The sequence below is a fragment of the Lates calcarifer genome, linkage group LG18, assembly GCF_001640805.2.
Source record: "Lates calcarifer isolate ASB-BC8 linkage group LG18, TLL_Latcal_v3, whole genome shotgun sequence".
Classification (NCBI taxonomy): Eukaryota; Metazoa; Chordata; class Actinopteri; family Centropomidae; genus Lates; species Lates calcarifer.
Window position 1 is genome coordinate 1,439,190 of NC_066850.1, and position 17,217 is coordinate 1,456,406.

Here is a 17,217-nt window from a genome sequence, read left to right on the forward strand (position 1 = left end):
AGTTTGAAAATAAAATTAGGACAGATGTGTCCTTAAATACATCAGCAGTAGCTGCTTCTAAAAATATGCATTAAATCCCTTGTACACTGTACAATGTTTTGAAAGCACTCATAGTCTTTTCTTGTATGATTTAAGTAATTAGAGTAAATACTGTCACTGCCAAATGTGGTGTTTGTCTTCCCTATGAAACCTCCAAAATGCCATAGACACAAAATATGACCATCTAACAACATTTATGAGCCTTACCTCATCTAGGCACTGGAAAGCAGGACTAGCAGAAACATCAGTGATGGCAGAGGGCAGTTCCTCTGGGAGCGAAGCATCAGGTGCAAGGGCTGTTAGAGGGGTGTCCTTCTCCTCTTGTTCTTCCACTTCTACTTCTCCTCTGCTGGGAGGTCTGCTATCCTCCTGCTCAGACTGACTCACTAATGACCCGCCAGGTTATTGATAGGTATAAATAGACAGACAGATGATTGTGGGAAGGGAGAGAGCAAGGGCAGAGAGAGCAATGCAGTTATGAGACAGGATACATAGTGGAAGGACACTACACAAACATCAGCAATAGGCTAACTGGGATGGATATCATTAGATATACAGTACAAATTCTCTGTACATACGTTATTTGAAAAATGTAATTCGGTAAAAATGTACTACAGTTATTTACAGCTCAATTTTTCTCATAAAAGTTCTCACATGGATTAATTACGTGCCCAAACCGCAAAAACATTACGCTATGCTCACTTTAAACGTACAGAAAAGCTAACGAGTTAGCTACAAGTAAAGTTGGTTAGCTCAATGTTTATGTTGGTGTTAGCTAAACAAAGAAAACAAACATTTCTGCAAAAGTCTTACTTTTGAGTATTTTGAGACACGTCGTCAAGACTCCTCTCCTTTCGTCGCGTAAAGCTACAAGACCCTGCGCCTCCAACAGTTTAATTACAGCTCCTGTCACTGTTAGCAGAATCTAATCACAGATTTCTCTCTAGTTGGTTGAATGGGGGTGTTGTGGTTACCACAGCAACGACGCAGTACGTCCCCAGTGACGTAAGGCGAAATCTCTTGTTGTCACTCTGGTTGTTGATGTGTAGGCTATATTTATCTTTTGTTCCCTAAAGTTACAAGTAGATAACATTCAAAGGTGTGAGGGATGTTTTTTTTTTTAATAAAGTGCACTCATTCAAGACATAATCTCCTTTTACACTTGCACTCTTTGTCCAGCAGGTGGCGGTAAATTGTAAATTTACAGTTGACTTCCAGCACACAATCACCATATGTCATGCATTGGCCACACAGAGCAGCATCAAAGGCCAGCTGGCTGGATGCATTAAGTGGCTGAGCAATGGAAGCACTGACATTAAACTGGATTAAACTGACCTGAATACAAGGTGAAAGTGATGGTGATGATGCAATAGTACTTGTTCCCACAGTGCACTCTTGGAGCTGGCACTGACCATTACTCAACCCCCTGCGACAGCTGCAAGGGATGTGTTATCTCAGCAATGTATGGGTGTGTGTGTGTGTGTGCATACATGTGTGTGAAAGGGACAGAGATCACTTTAGGTTGTGATGTAAGTGATGATATAACTCCTAAAAAATGCCAGTTGCCACCAAGCAAGAGGCAACTTTAACCCCCTCTCTGTAATGGCATGGTCAGCCTTGAGTCTTTGTTAAGGATGAATTGTGGGAGATGGTGTGTTTTCCTCGTAGGCATGTTCCTGATTTACCTTGAGTTTACTGGCTGTTGCACAAATAACCTTCTCCTCCAAGGGCTGTTTTCAGTGTTGTCTACCAAATTCACAAAACCATATGGTATAGGTATGTGCCCTGTGAGTGCCTTAATGTGCCCCAGGAAGAGAAACGTGGAGAGTTACACACACTAGTCCTAACTTTGTGTTTTAATGCTTGCATGCACACACACAGTAGACCTTTCTGAGGTTAACTCGCATCATTACTGTGATGCCTTTGTCTTTTATTCACTTTCATTTCACCTAACCCATATCTGGCTAACTGACTGTACACTCCCTCTGCACTTTGGTTGTTTTGGCAGATGAGATATGCTATTTTTGCGCTCCGAGTCAACAGCTGAAAATGAATTTTTCCAGCAATTGCGCTTGGGCAGTGTGGCTTGAATTTGATTATAGATTGAGAAACTGGTGAAACATGGGAGATGGCATCAGCTTTCACTCTCATTATAACGGTTGAATGGTTGAGATCCAAATTTCATGCTGTTTTTCCTTGGTGGAGGTGAAGAGGAATGAAAGAACAAAACTGCCTTCTTAAGCCGGCTCTCTAATTAAATCTGATAATTACGTCGACCTAATTTTAACACCCCTTGTTAAATTCTAACAAATCACCCAGCACTTTAGGATTAATGTTTTTGGCAAAAGCCAGGTTTCAAATTAACCTTGAGTCTTCTCCAACAGTCTGGATATGCTAACTTCTAAATCATACTTTCCTTTTTTTTTTTCCTGGTGAAAATATGCCCTTAATGTGCCCCTTCTATTACCATTTTTGGCTAAATACAACATAAACCGCAGTTTTATAGCTATTTTGGGAGCACAACTTTGACTTGCAAAAGTATGTGGGAATAAAAAAAAAAGAATGTTAAAAATAAAAGTCTATTTGCTTTGGGTTTCTATTTATTGCTGAGTCAGTCACTGACATAATGCATTGACTGTATCATCCTGTCGTCCACAGATGTTGCTTTGCCCTTTCATCCCCATCAACCTAATTACATCTTCTGACTAAATGTGTTTCACCACGTCTTCCCAGCAACTCAACTGTATTTTCTTGTGTTTGTTAAAATACTCAGTTCTCATTAACTGCTGTGAAGTTTAAAGATCTATAACAGATGTTGGTGATGAATCAGTCACAGTTAGCGGGGCGGGAAACTTTTTCTTTGTACAGTAGATGGGCAAGTGGGTGTCGGTGGTCGAATGCATTTAAGTTTACTGATTTTTAGCCTTGTTTTTATGGTGGTATATCCTGACCGTGTAATATAATGGAATATTATGTAATGAAGTAGAACATGTTGTGTTCAGGATTTATCACTTATATGGTGACACAGTGATTAAAAACAAACTTCCACCCTCTAAGAATATGAAAGCAACAGAAAACACACTGTGTAGATTATAACTATGCCCGGCTACCCCTGCATTAACCAGAGCTTTGGAAAAAGTTACCGTGCTCCCATGGTGCAGTGTCCAGATCTCTGTTTTACTGCTGTATTGTAGTCACAACAAAAGCAACTTGGAGATTGGGGGGGTCATTTTACAGCCCACTCCGCCTCCAGGTTCCTGTCTTTCACGTGTGGTTCGGTGTTGGGAAACTGCTTTAAATGTCCTAATTAACACACAAACACTCTCTCTCTCACACACACGAGCAGTGTTATTTTTCCATATACGTAATCTGCCGTTACAGTGTCTCTCGTCAAAGACTTTGTCCTTCAGACAAAGCGTCTGGAGGCAGTTTCTAAACAGATGTTTATGGTCTCTTAAAACCTTAAAACCAGCTTTTATGGACGCTCAAACTGAATCATCTGTGCATTTCTACAATAAAACATGAGTCTTTAAGAGATCTTTACCTTGTATTTAAAGATAGAAGGGGTTAAAACAAATGAAATGGCATTAGATGCTGTGATTACTGTTAAAGTGTTTCATCAGAGGGACGGAAACATAAAACTTAACCAAACTCCTGACTGTCCTCACTGTTGGATCAAACTTCATACTGCTGAGTTTACATTCTGTATAAATATTTCAGAGTTTAGTGGACTACCTAAAACATAAATCACTGAGAAACTGAGAAGTGCTCTTGGCAAACCTGTGAGTCTGATGTCATTCATCACAGCCTCTGCAGGATCTCTGAGGAGAATCCAGGGCATTGTTCCACAAGACCCCTTCTAGCTTGAACTCCTGACTCACTGCTGTACATGGTTCCCCCAGACAAAAAAAAACAAACAAATGCAGTGGACAGCCATGTCTGTGTCTTCAGAACCTATGTCTCCAAGAAATGTCAACTAAAGCCATATGTGTGAGCCAGGAACAGCTGTGCACAGTTTCTGAAGGGTGTCTTGACTCGTTTGGAACAAATGCTGATCTGTGAAGAGTGTGTCTAACTCATCAATTACTGGAACAAAAGTTGTTTGTTTTCAGTATATCAGGAAGTGATGCATAGTTCAGGCACTGGGATACGAGCTCACAGGATCATAGGTAGGCAATAGACTGTGTTGTACTGTAATGTTTCATATTTTAAAATCTTTAAATATGTACGTTGTTTTGCATCATATCAATCAGATACATACCTGTATGACCATACAGGATGCACTGGATCCTTATATGATTTGATGTGACACTTAGAACCTGTGCACTATGAAAACAACACCTGGTCTAAATATGGTTTGTATGTGTCTGTTCCTAAAAAAGTGCTATCAGGGGAAAATTCTTTGGCTGACGTTAGATATTTGAAGCCTTTGATTGTTGAGGTTTGCTGGTGCAGGCCTCTGGAGTGAAGTCATGTTTTCATACCTCGCCTCATTCAGCACGTCTATGACCAAGGGTATGGAGTTAGTTTAAATATAATAATTTGATGGCTTTTATGGTCATTTTAATGCTATTCTCACAGCCTATAGCAGTGTAATAAAAGAAATATGGGCGTGAAAAGATTTACACTGAGGATAAAGAAGTATTGATAAAGTTGTATTTAAGAGATTGTTTGTGCAGTAAATGGATTCACACTGGTATCAGTTTAACAAAGTATATTTGTCGTAATGTGGAGACCAAACCATTTCTCCTCTCTTCTCTCTAACTTTGATGTGGTTTTTGCTGTTATTTTGCAGAACTGCAGCCTCGTACACTCCTCAGGGACGTACATGTGGTGCCACTCACATAACAAGTAACTAATCTTCTGTGGCTGATGTACAACCCAAAACTGCTGCAGGGATCCATGCAGGTATACATGGACACTTACTTCAGCTTTTTCAGCTACAGTTAGGTTTTATTATGCATTTTTAGCTTAAGGGCCACTTTGCTGTTGTAGATTGTTCCCGTTATCTTTACAGTAGGTCTTTAACATCAGCACTTTGTGTTTTGGATTTCTGTTGTGTCTCTTGACTTGAAACAATGACTGTTTTTATACTCTGTTCATATAAATGTTAGTTCCTGGGGAAAAAAAATCAAAAAGAAAAAAAAGCTCTTTAAAAGATAATTACAAATCATTACAAACCAGCCTAGACTGAATCAACTTTAGTTAATGCCTTTCACTTTAAACGCCCAGTCTGATTATAGTCTACTGGAAGCTACTGAATTGCTGTCTTTGTTCACATGATGTTGGATTGTGACCAGTAAAACAAAGTAGAGTCCTGACTGGCAAAGAAAAGTCTTAATAGAGGAGAATACTATAGCAATCACCAAATGCTAGTAAGAATAAGAGAGAGAGAGATCGTTTACAGATTAAAATACATTTGTAAATCCTTGCAAAGACTGCAAACTGGTGGTGAAGCAGGTTAATTGATTGCAGGTATGTGACCCTCTTTGACATCTGAGGTGGAATTTATCCAAGGACACCCAGCAAATGTCCGGGAGGATTACAGTGAAATTACCACCACCTTCCCCATGTTTCCACTGAGGAAAGGAGAGATAGTCTTGTATCTGTTTTACTGCTCTCCACAAAACTGTATGGATTTCATGTTCAACAAAAGGATTGGGAGGAAATTAGAAGAGGTCGCACAGGTCACGCTGGTTTATTGGAGAGAGTTTAGAATAAACAGAGCAGGTCAGATTGTCTCATCTGTCACAGGTGATGAGTCAGTTTGACTTGATTCTCATGGAGACAGATTTAAGTTACATAAACATCTTTCAGGTCGGTTTAGACTTTGCCAAAGTTGATCCAGGTGCCCCTGCAGCCTCTTTTATTTCCCAGAGAAGATTTACTCCTCTCATAGTTTGTTCATCTCACACTGTGATTTAAACTAGCATCCTAACATAATGTTACTGATAGGATATACGGTACCTTAACGTGCCACTTACAGTATACCCACAAAGCCTGAGGTTTGAAGTACAGATGAGCCTCATCATCTTTCCATTGTGTGCTAAATCCTAAAAACAATACTAATTTCTTTGATTTTTCTTCCTTCCAACTGCATTAAACATCACACAACCCCTCAGATTGAACTTGTTTCTGTTGTTTCTGTACTGTACTGTACAAAACAAGAAAATAAAAGACAAGACAACAGAGAGAAGAAAGTGAGACATGCATGTTTCATCACGTCAGAGGAGATTTAATCACATGCAAAACATCTATAGCTGACTCGCCCTTGAGGGTATTAACCTCTGTTATGGGTAACACTGGAATGTCTGAGAGGACAAAGAAAGAAAGAAAGGAAGGAAAAAAGAAAGAGAGTAAGAAAGAAAAGCCCTATGATGTGTGTCTGTGTAGTGTAATTTGATTTTCTCTGAGAGTTGCACATTGCCTGCTGAGAAGGATGGAAGCAATTAACCTCATCTGTTCACCAGATCTAGAGGATAGCCTCTCATTTACATACATGTTTGTTTTGTGTGTGTGTGTGTGTGTGTGAGTTAATGTGCGTGTTCCCCACTGATCCAGGGAGGAATCCTCCAGGGCCGCCTGGCTTCCTTCCCTTTCATCCCAGCTACAGTCGTCCACAGACAGCCACATCGCTTTCCCTGGTTAAGATGGTAAAGACTCTTTAACATCCAGGCAACAAATCATCTCCCACTTCTTCTCTTTCATTTTCTGCCTCTCCCTCCATTGTGATCTACTTCTACCATATGTTCTCTCTTTTAGTTTTTTCCTTTGTTTTAACTCATGTCTTCTGTTTCTCTCTTTTTCTGTCAACTCTGCACCTTTGAACATGACATTTTTTCTCATTATGAATCATTCTGTCTCTGTCTATTACACACACACACCCCCACACACACATCTGGTAAACATTGTCACTTGTCACCACTAATAAATTATGATAGCAAAATCTTTGGGGGAAAAATTAGACATTTCATATTTCTAGAGTGGCTATATAAGGTTTATTATATTGAAAAAAACATGTTGTCTAATGTTTCCTATTGGAAAACTAGTGTTCAGTGTTATGGAAATATGTGTATGTGTGTTCGGTGCAGTGGCCACACAATGATACAGTAATAGCTCCTATTAAATGAAATCATATGGTTGAATATGAGGTTTTTCAGTAGGGCAGCATTAAATAGCCCTCAGGTTTTTACAAGACCAAGAACATAAAGTACTGATTTCTAAAAATGTAAACCAGCAGTTAGAGATTTTTGGCCATGAGGGGGACGCAGAAAGAAGCTGTAAACACAGCATTTAATATTACCACTTTATGAGATTGATATTATGATTGTGTTAGTCTATTAACACACCCAGCAGTCCAATATTCACTTTCCTGTTAGCTCCTTCTTCGTCCACACCAGCTCCTGACAAAAATATCTGGCACTTAACCAGAAACTACATCTTTGTAGTTTCCTCACTAAGAGTGACCCCTTTCAGATAAATATGGTCATGTGACTCATTTCTGCAGCTTTAAAGTGAGGGCCTGCTTGTTAACATTTCAAGGTGTGTAGGCCTGTACCAAGATCAATATATTGTGGTAAATTAAACTATTATACCTTCATATGATTATTATAAAAATTGATAGCGATAGAGATTTTGTCATGTTATATTTTTATATGATATACCTTTAAATATAACAGCTTTTAAACAAGAAAGTTGACTGAGTCATAATCATTCACATCTGTCAATCAGTGTAACAATGTGCAGTAAACAAACTCTTTTATGCTCCAACTCATTTCTTTCCTCACTAGATTTTCACCCAACAGCTTTCTTCTCTAGCATTCAATTCAAATTATCTTACATCAAAAAACTTCCCCTTGTTTCATTTTCTATTTGACCAAATGTACAAACCACTGAAACAGACTATATTTTTCCATGGTTGGTGGTGCCATCTTGAAGAAGGCACATTTCATTCTTATTGCATGATATGCTGTATCCGCAACTTATTTTTGTGTGAGTGCATATGTGTGTTTTTTCCTGTCTGTGGTCAGAAGCCGGCTGGAAATGTTTCTGTATAGTACGGAGAGTTTTCTGTTTGGTCCTCAGGGAGAAGCCTACACCCCAAAACCAGAATTACAGAGTGGAGAGCTCCGACTGCGGTGGAGGAGGGCAGTGTGGAATGACAATGACGAAGATGTCCGACCTTCAAAGGCCAATTAACATTCTCTAACCATTTTAAATTCATGAGAAACACAATGTGATTCTCTCCTCAAGAAATAAAAAAACAGAGGGAGAACAAACAAAACTAATTTGTGTGTGTGTCTGTTCAGGGACCGCCTTGCTGAAAGAGGTCATGACTCACTCCCTCTCTGTCTGTCTCGTCTCAGTCAAGCCATTACAGTCTAGAGCTGGAAACCGACCCCCCACAGTGCCCCAGTCCTCATGCTGTTGCACACATTCCCAAATCCTCCAGACTCCACTATTTAGTTCAGTGAGGTCTTAAAACCTCTCCAAGTGATGAAAAGGGAAACAGAGACACGGACCTGCCACTGGTCCAGGAAAGAGACCGAATAATGTGAAAGGAAGAAACGAGTTTAAAAACATACTGTGGCTAATGACACATTCATTTTATGAGTAAGTCAACAAGTTAACACATGTGCTCAGTAAAGGTGCGTGAAGAAGAGCAGATGCTGAGATCGTGGTGACAAGAAGTAGCTCCGGGGCCAGCTACAGGCTTTCTCAGTGACCTTTGAACCCTCACTCAGTTGTGTGGTATGTCAGCCAGTGGTGTATCACACTGGCTGACACACACACACATGCACAGAACATTATCATGCATCAAGTTTGCACCTTTACACTGCTGTCACCCCACACCCTGGGAAACCAGACTCAGAAGGTTTCTTAAGGGCAGAAATAATCTGATTACATCTGTAATTTGAATGTCAAAGTTATAAAATTGCATTACACATCCATGAACAAAATCCCTCTTTCACTGCTTTATTGTAGCAGATTTAAACCGTTTATATTGCTCTTCTATATTGTTCCAGAATTCCAGAGGTTATAAAATTTTACAGTGTGCATATGTGTGTGTGTGTGTGTGTGTGTGTGTGTTTCTGTGTTTTCACAAACTCAGTCAGACTCAAATTCACTTTTTAAGAGGACATGAGTTTTGGAACAACAGACTCCCGAGGCTGTGGGACCAGTTTCTGTGATCTGTGTGGAACAGTTGTTCTTTATTGTGCAGATCTTCTGTAAAAACACACGGACCCTTTGGAGAGTCCAACTTTTCATTCACAGGAACTTTTATTGAGGTTTTGCTTCATTTTTTTGGACCTTGCATTTTCAAATAATGGACTTTATAGAGACAGGGTTTAGTTAGCAGACTATTCGGGTTCTAACCTCGTGTCTATAGAGGTGGAGACCTTGTACAACTTATATATTTTATAGGATTGTTTACTGCTGCACTTACTGCTGTACTAACCCTGTAAAAGAGACCTTCTTCCATTGTTTGAGATTCTTTCATATTTCTCCCATTCATTCAGGACTGCACACTGAATGATGGCTCAATAACTTCTTTGTTAAACCACAATGAAAAAATGATGCTTGCAAAACAAGAGCAACTGTAGATTCCCTCACTTTAGCCCTCTATTGTCGTCTTCTCTCTGGTTCTCTTCACACTGCTCTCCATCACTGTGCATGGAAACTTCAACATTTGCCACCTTTGACCAATCACCTGCTCTCCTGTGGTGTCTCTGTTGGACCACAAATATAGAGGCATGTATAAAGGATTGTGAGATTTAGCTGACCCAGTGAGAGCTCCTTTCCTGTCCTCCTGCTGTCTTGGCTTTCCACCGCTGGCTGAGCACAGAGAGCAGCAGTTCTGGTGAATCAGTGACTCAGAGTGTAGTGGGACTTCCTCAGAAAACATCACAGAAAGTTTCCAAATATAATAAGTTAACCAGTTTTATACCTGTTAATACCACATGTGCAGTTATTGGGAGGACGAGCTGTGAAGCAGGCTCCTCTTCAGAAAACACACTCACACACAGTATGTACACATATATGTCATTATCACATCGTAGCTCATCAGTGCTGGAAAGCAGATGTTCCAGTGAGAACGTACCCTTCATGGTAAATCATCTTCATGACACACTATCCATGTATTTTCCAACACACAAACACGCACACAATGTTTACACTGCACAGAGCGCTCTAAATCACAGAGACTTGGAGAATGTACAACAGCACACAGAGGATGGTTTTTAGTCCTCATGAAGCAGGGGGATTTGTGAGCTACACTGGGCATTTATTTAAAGACTTTGGCATAGAAGAGTGTGTGTATTTATGTATGTGTGAATAGGTGTGTGTCCAAACCTGTCTGTGTGCACTGAACTCTGTCATGTTGTTGACGACCCCTTCATTTCCTCTCATTTATCAGAACTCTAAATATGAAACCTGAGCTAACGACTGTATTCATAGGAATGTATTTATGTTGCCATAGGCATCAGATAAACAAACAAACACAAAATGAATATACAAATATGAATTTTAATTAATGCTTGCAGTCATTGTTTAACTGACAAATACACTGTTCCTGTGCATTTTGCAATAAATGCTGCATCAATGTAATGCTTTTAATTTGAACGAGTATTAACAGGAATTGCTTGGTTTGCAATTGCAGTAGTAACACTGGACTACATTCATGAACCATTTCCTCTAAATCCTGTCTAAGTAGGTGGATAATTTGGTGGAAATGGCAGGGTCCGCCACAAACCATGAAAAACAACTACATGGTTTATTGTACTGTATTTAAACAGTATTAAAAGCTGTGTCTGAAGAACTCTATATGACCCCAGGCTGGGTCAGTCGATTCATTTTTGCGTTGACTTAGTGTTTTGACAGTGAGCGTCAGGCCTCAGAGAGCGTCTGAGCAGGGATCTGAGCAGAATCTCTTACAGGCTGCACAAATGGAAAGTTTGGATGATGGGAAAGAAGTAAAGGAAAGAGATGGCAGAGATGAAGGGACGGGATGTGGGTTGAATGAGAGGGATTTTGGTGACGTTTGGATGGGAAAAGCAAAAAATTGAGGAACATTGCAGAATAAAGGAAGCTCTTGTCCACTTATAAATTATTCCCTCCATAGAATGAGCTGCAGAATCCACTTTGGCTTGATGCAAACACGCTCACAGCAAATATAATCAATCTGCTTCTCGAGACTACTCACTCCATTACTGACAACACAGTCAGCTCTAAGTTACTGCAAGTACTTGTCTATTAAAAATAAACTTGTTCCATGCTTCTATTTACGACAGCGATGACTGATTTGTTGAGCGTAAAATCACATAAACAGCTTCCTTTTATGGCTTCTGTAGTGTTCTGTTTTTTCCAAACACAGTGCCCTAAAAGTACCCACTAGCCAAATAAAGTATTGATATTGTATGATTACATATATGTTCAAGGAGTATTTTCAACGATCATGTAATTATTCCAACAATATCTACGCATGCAACACACTAAATTTAAGGTTGGGCAACTAAAACTACTCGGTTATGGCAAAGGAAAGATCCTCATCACAGTACTGTGTATATACTGTATGTTGGTGCTCTATTGTGTGACAGCTGTTATAAATAGCTGGCAACATTAATAAATGAACCACAAAGTGGCACAGCATCAGAGCACTGTGACACACCACAGTACCCCTATTAGTGGTTGAGGTTTATGGTGCTGTTGTCCTATTAAAGTCACAGATTGCAGCTTTTGAGAGAAAACTAAAGACCCTATAAAAGATCCAATTAAAGAAACATGCAGTTAAACGGATGTAAAATTGTGCTCGCAAAGCCAGAGTCTGTCGCAGAGCTGCTGAAGAAATGAGGAGACACTGAGACTGGTATCTACTCACAGAGCAGGTTAAAGATAGATTTCTTCTTGAAACAAAAGCAAACTTTTCAGTGAAATAATGCAGCCATTCGTTTGACTTCCTTAAACTTTAGGTTAACATAACTCCACTATGTTATACTGCATACTAGTAACTCTGAAGTGAGCATAAATAAGCTTGTGTTCATTGTTAAGTAAAAACAAGAAATTGTAGTTTGCTCTCTTTCATTACTCTTTGTGTAAGCAGCACTGAATTGCTGAGAAACACCGTCCAGGGTTAGTCACGCTTCATTTTCAGTAATGAGCTCTTACACATTCGCAAAATATCAAATGTATTTCTTAACTCCAAAAACCACAGTGTATGTTTTTTTTGTAATATTACAGAGAGGCTTCTAACATTTGCAAATAATCACGACTGCTTTCTTTCCCAAAGCTGTGTGCGTTTGTTTATGTGTAGACATGTGCTACACTTACAGTACAAGATGCAGATCTCTGGAAAATTCTGGTAAATATATGGCATGACAAAAGGAACAACTTCAACAAATAATATTGGTTCCCTGGGGCAGTAACACAGAAAAAGAGATCTGTGTGGACTATGATTAGCAGGCTAATGCATGCCTCGTGTGTATAAGTGATCTATGATTATTGTGACACCTGGTCGTTTGGATTTTATGTGCTTTCTAATTTCTTAAGATGTCAGCACAGATGAATAATAACCAGCTTGTTGAGGCAACAAAGACGCAACAAATCTTGAGCAACATAACTCTGAGTAGACATTTGGGGTGGAAAATGGGGCAAACTGAAGCAGATAGTGGTTTGTATGGAGTGAAAGTATAATGGAAAAGTACTGGTAATGGTGACAGTTGCTAGCAAAGCTCCTATTACATTACTTCCAAATGGCAGCTAGTGGAGAAAGAAATAACATGTCAAGAGTTTACTCACCTTTTCAGCCAAAAGTATAATAAAATTTACAGAATTGTTGAATGCTTTTCAAAATAAAATGCTTTCCATGCAGCTAAAAAAGCATGGACATGGGATATGGATAAAGTAAAGAGAATCTTGAGGATGTAAAGATAAATGCATGTCATAAAGAAATCTTAAATTCAATTGAAAAACTCTCAAACATCCGGAGAAAGGCAGCATTAGCTCACCTCCAAGTAGACAGGAACTAAACTGAGGAAACCTTGAGAATTAAAAAAAAACTTGAGATTAAAAGCAATACAATTTGATTTCAGCAACGTATCTCAGCTGGAGGAAAATAAATTGACCACTGTTTTGAGCAGCAAAAGAAAGGTCACAATTAAAAAAAAGAGGCCTCAGTCTTAATATCAGATAACAGGCTAGCTACACTATGGATTGTAATTGCACTTGTAATACAGACAAAGCAGGAATCAACTTTTAATTCCCACTAAGGACGCACATTTGAATAAATAATGGTCCCAGTATTGAACCCTGAGGAACACCCATTTATCAAACAGACTTCTGTTGTGATACGTCTCCTTCATTTCAGCATGTTTTCTTTTGAAAACAGTGTTGGACAGTGTTCACATTACAATATGGTCTCCTTGGTAACAAGGGGAAGTACAAAAGGTCTCAGTCCTCTCAGTGAGCCCCGGTCGACAACAAGATGGATGAATTATGCCTGTAGAAAGTGACCATTACAATCTACAGTATAGCTCTGGGAGTGTGGCTGGATTAACCTACTCTCTGCCTTATGAGCTACAGATCAATATGTTACCCCTGGATTCAATATTTTACTTTTGTGTAGCATTCACTTTCCCCCTAAAAAAGAAAAATAATCTAATTTTCCATCTGCTGTGCCAGAGTCAGACTCCACTGGATCCTCACATAATGTAACACAACTAATATTTTTTCATTAGCTAAATCAAATTTACTCTTTGGACGGGCTAAGTTGATGATTTTCAATTTCATGACTGAGTCTTGTTCCCGACGGTGAAAAAACTGTGGAAACACTGGATCCAGATATTTAGCACACGAGTGTATTCTGTTATGGGTCTTGGGCTAATGCAAGTTTTGAATTCTTAAGGTGACTGAAACAATTTCAAGAAAAACGTAAGACATTTCAGAGCCAGAGAACACATCTGTATGCACTGAATGCTCTTCATCCTGCAGCTCATGGCTACAGTTATAGACAGCTAAATCCTGCCTAACTCCCTGGACACTGAAAACCTTAGCAACACATCAGTTCAGCCAATAAGTGACAAACACCATTTTGTACACAACCACAACTGAAACTGGTTTTGGATACATTTATGATAAGTCTAAACTGACTCTGTATAGGTAGGGGAATGAAAATGAAATGACATGTTGGAAAGTTTTTCCGATCTAATTTAATCCAGTCTACCCTTGGTACTCTCCAAACAGACTCCAATACCTTAAAGTACACATCATCCCTCGCTGAGCAGAGGGGCAAAGATTCCTCAGTCAAAGCAATTATGCTCGGAGGAATCTGCCAAGATGTTACTTTCACTATTTCTCCTTCCAGCTGTCGTATGGGTTTTCTCAGCATGCAGAGGTGTAATGAAATAATGATGAGATACATAGTGATCACACACGTCCCTGAAGCAGAGCTGCAGAAATAATCTGAATAAAAACAGAACCCATAAGTCGTCCAGGCAAGCGGCTTATTACATCCCATAGCTGGTGAAACAACACCTGACTTTCACACAGGAGACCATTCGTGACCATTGCACAACCTTGAACATGTGCTATTTATTGTAACCATGACGATGAAAGGTCATCTAAACTTACTACTTATTTTAATCTCAATCTGACCAAGTAGTTTCTGCGCCTACACAGCGAATAACCAAACCACAGCGAGTAATGAAATCTCAACAGATTCATCACACAAAAACCCACAAATATAAAACATAAAAGAGAAGGGATAATATTTACAGATTGTTTCCAATTAGAGGCACATTTGCGATGAATAAATATGATTTGTACTCTGTGTTCTTAGATGATCAGCCCTCATCTCTGACGGAGGAATAATATGCTAACAAAAGACAGACTTGTTACACACCGTGACCAAAAGCGTGACAAACATCACACTTATTCTTGATATTGTCCAAGTGCACTCCTTTCAGGGAGAACAGCTCTGTAGCCTCTGGGCTTTTGTTGGTCTGCGAGCGGTTACGCAGGCAAGATTTCAACTGATGGGTTGTTGGTTTAATGACAGTATGATTGATATTCAGCAGCTGCAGCAACATAAAGCTGGGCGGTGGCAAGAAATTCCAGGGGTAACATTTGCAAGCATTTAATCCTTTCTACCCCCAGCACTCCCCAAAGCTGTAGCTGTAATAAAAGCTTGTTTTCATTCAGCATAATCTTATCATTTGGGTCCTGAGAGAAGAGAATCTCTGAGCATAGAGAGACAGATAAGAGACTGTTAGTTCATCACGTTAGGGAGAGGAGTTAGGTCAATAAATCTGAAACAGGAGATGGTCATTAGGGGAAAGAGAGAGCATGATGATAAAGTGGTTGACTTGGCAGTTTTTAGTAAAGCTAATGTCACAATTAAATTCAGTTTAATGCATAATCACCTCTGACTCATAAAATAGACTAATAGATTCTGTCACTGATTCATCTCAACCCCTGCAACACAGTAATGGCTACCAAAGCATCCACAGTAGATATTAAAAACAATCTAATGATTTATTGCTAAGACAAAAACATTGATTAAAGCAGCTTTAAGTTCTGTTGGATCTTACAGTGTGTACATTTCCACTGCACATGGGTTATCATACAGCAGTTTCCCTTCATGTTTATCCAGTATTTGAAATGACACATGCGCTTTATTGTTCCCTGTGACTGTCTGGCTACATAAAACCAAAAAAATTCCGGAGATAACAGCACATTGTGCTCGGATTCATTTATCTGTTGTGGCACTCAGGATGACAAATTGTGACAGCGGCAGATGATAAAAATGTCTCCAAACAATCTCCCTTCCAGCTCTGCTGTTATCCTGGATTAATGGTTGTTATTACTCCAAACAAATACTTACTTTAAGGTCATTTTCTGATAATTACAGCATGTTGAGCTCCAGGAACATGTGTAATTCTCTTCTTTGACACCTATTTAAATGTACTTAATGTCTCTGTCTATTTATTCTTCCTCCACCCAGCCTTTGTTTGTCTTTATAGTTCATTGTTGTGACATGTTGTGATCCTTTAATCCACCATGACACCCAGCCACACAGATTGTAACGCACAGCCAATTTATTATGTGCTGCATAATTAACAAAGATGATTCAGATTGTGGCACATTCTGGTGATAAACTTTTATTCCATTCTTCCAGCATCCCTCATCACTCTGTCCTCTGAGTCAGCGAAGCAGAGAGGAAAATAACAAAGAGAGAGGAGGAGAGAGAGAGAGAGCATAAGAGAAAAAAATTACACGAAACAAATAAATCAGAGAGGAAAAGGACAGAGAAAATAAAGAAGGGAAAGAGAAGACGACAGGATTTCCTGATCTAGAGAGTGATTAATACTTGTTGTCTTTGAAGTGAGCAATTACCTGTAGAGCATCTGAATCAGACTTTAATGGGAGGGATTCAATGTATGGTGCTTTGATTAAATGGGATTTAAGTTTACAGCTGTAGCAGATGGCGATGTGGGGTCATCTGGTTTGTCTAAATAGTCTGTGCGACTGTTGTTTGTGGGTTACATGTGTTGTTCCGATGCATTTCCAGTCTGTTGTGGATTGAGGCCAGGTAGAGAGGCATAGGACGATGACTGAGAGAGAGAGCGAGCGAGAGAGAGGACGAACAGGGAGTCAGACAGACATCGAGGAAGAAGGCCAAACAGAGACAGTTGAGGGAAAAAAACAAGACACAGCAGATGGAGAGAAGTTAACTAAACTGAAAGTGGGTCCTTCCACTTTGCTTTCTACTGGTTCTTCCAGTTTTATATCCCAAACTTTTACAGTTTAAGTGAAGCATCTCTCCAAGCTTCACAACAAATGAGAGAAGCTCTGACTGATAAAAATATTGATCATCTCATCTACATCACCTTCAGCTGTTGAACTGCTTTATCAGCAGCAGCTGCCCTTACCAACAAAATGGAGGAGCTTGTCTGGTCATAGTGAGAGCAGCCTTCAGACTGGATCGATCAAAGATAGTAGTAACAGATGCAAATGTAACCATATACATAACACAGAATCAAGTCTCTGTCAGCGCTTTACCCCAGTTGACACTGCGAGCACAAACTCCTGACACCAAGTCTACATGCTTGGTCTGCACACACCCATCTCCTCTCACTCCATCGGCCTTGACAGCTGAGGCAGAGATACTGAAGGAATGAAGAC

General features: G+C 39.6%; 1 protein-coding gene across 1 annotated transcript in view; it reads right to left on the bottom strand.

Annotated features, from left to right (window-relative positions):
• The window catches only part of ccdc146 (coiled-coil domain containing 146), a 41,481-nt gene extending 40,426 nt beyond the window's left edge, over window positions 1-1,055 (bottom strand). The window contains exons 1-2 of the mRNA XM_018685156.2: window positions 853-1,055; window positions 247-425 (exon numbers count right to left, since the gene is read on the bottom strand). Coding sequence (XP_018540672.1) covers window positions 247-425; window position 853 — 180 coding nt within the window. The 5' untranslated portion in view covers window positions 854-1,055. The remainder of the gene's footprint in view (window positions 1-246; window positions 426-852) is intronic.
• Window positions 1,056-17,217: the final 16,162 nt, after the last annotated feature.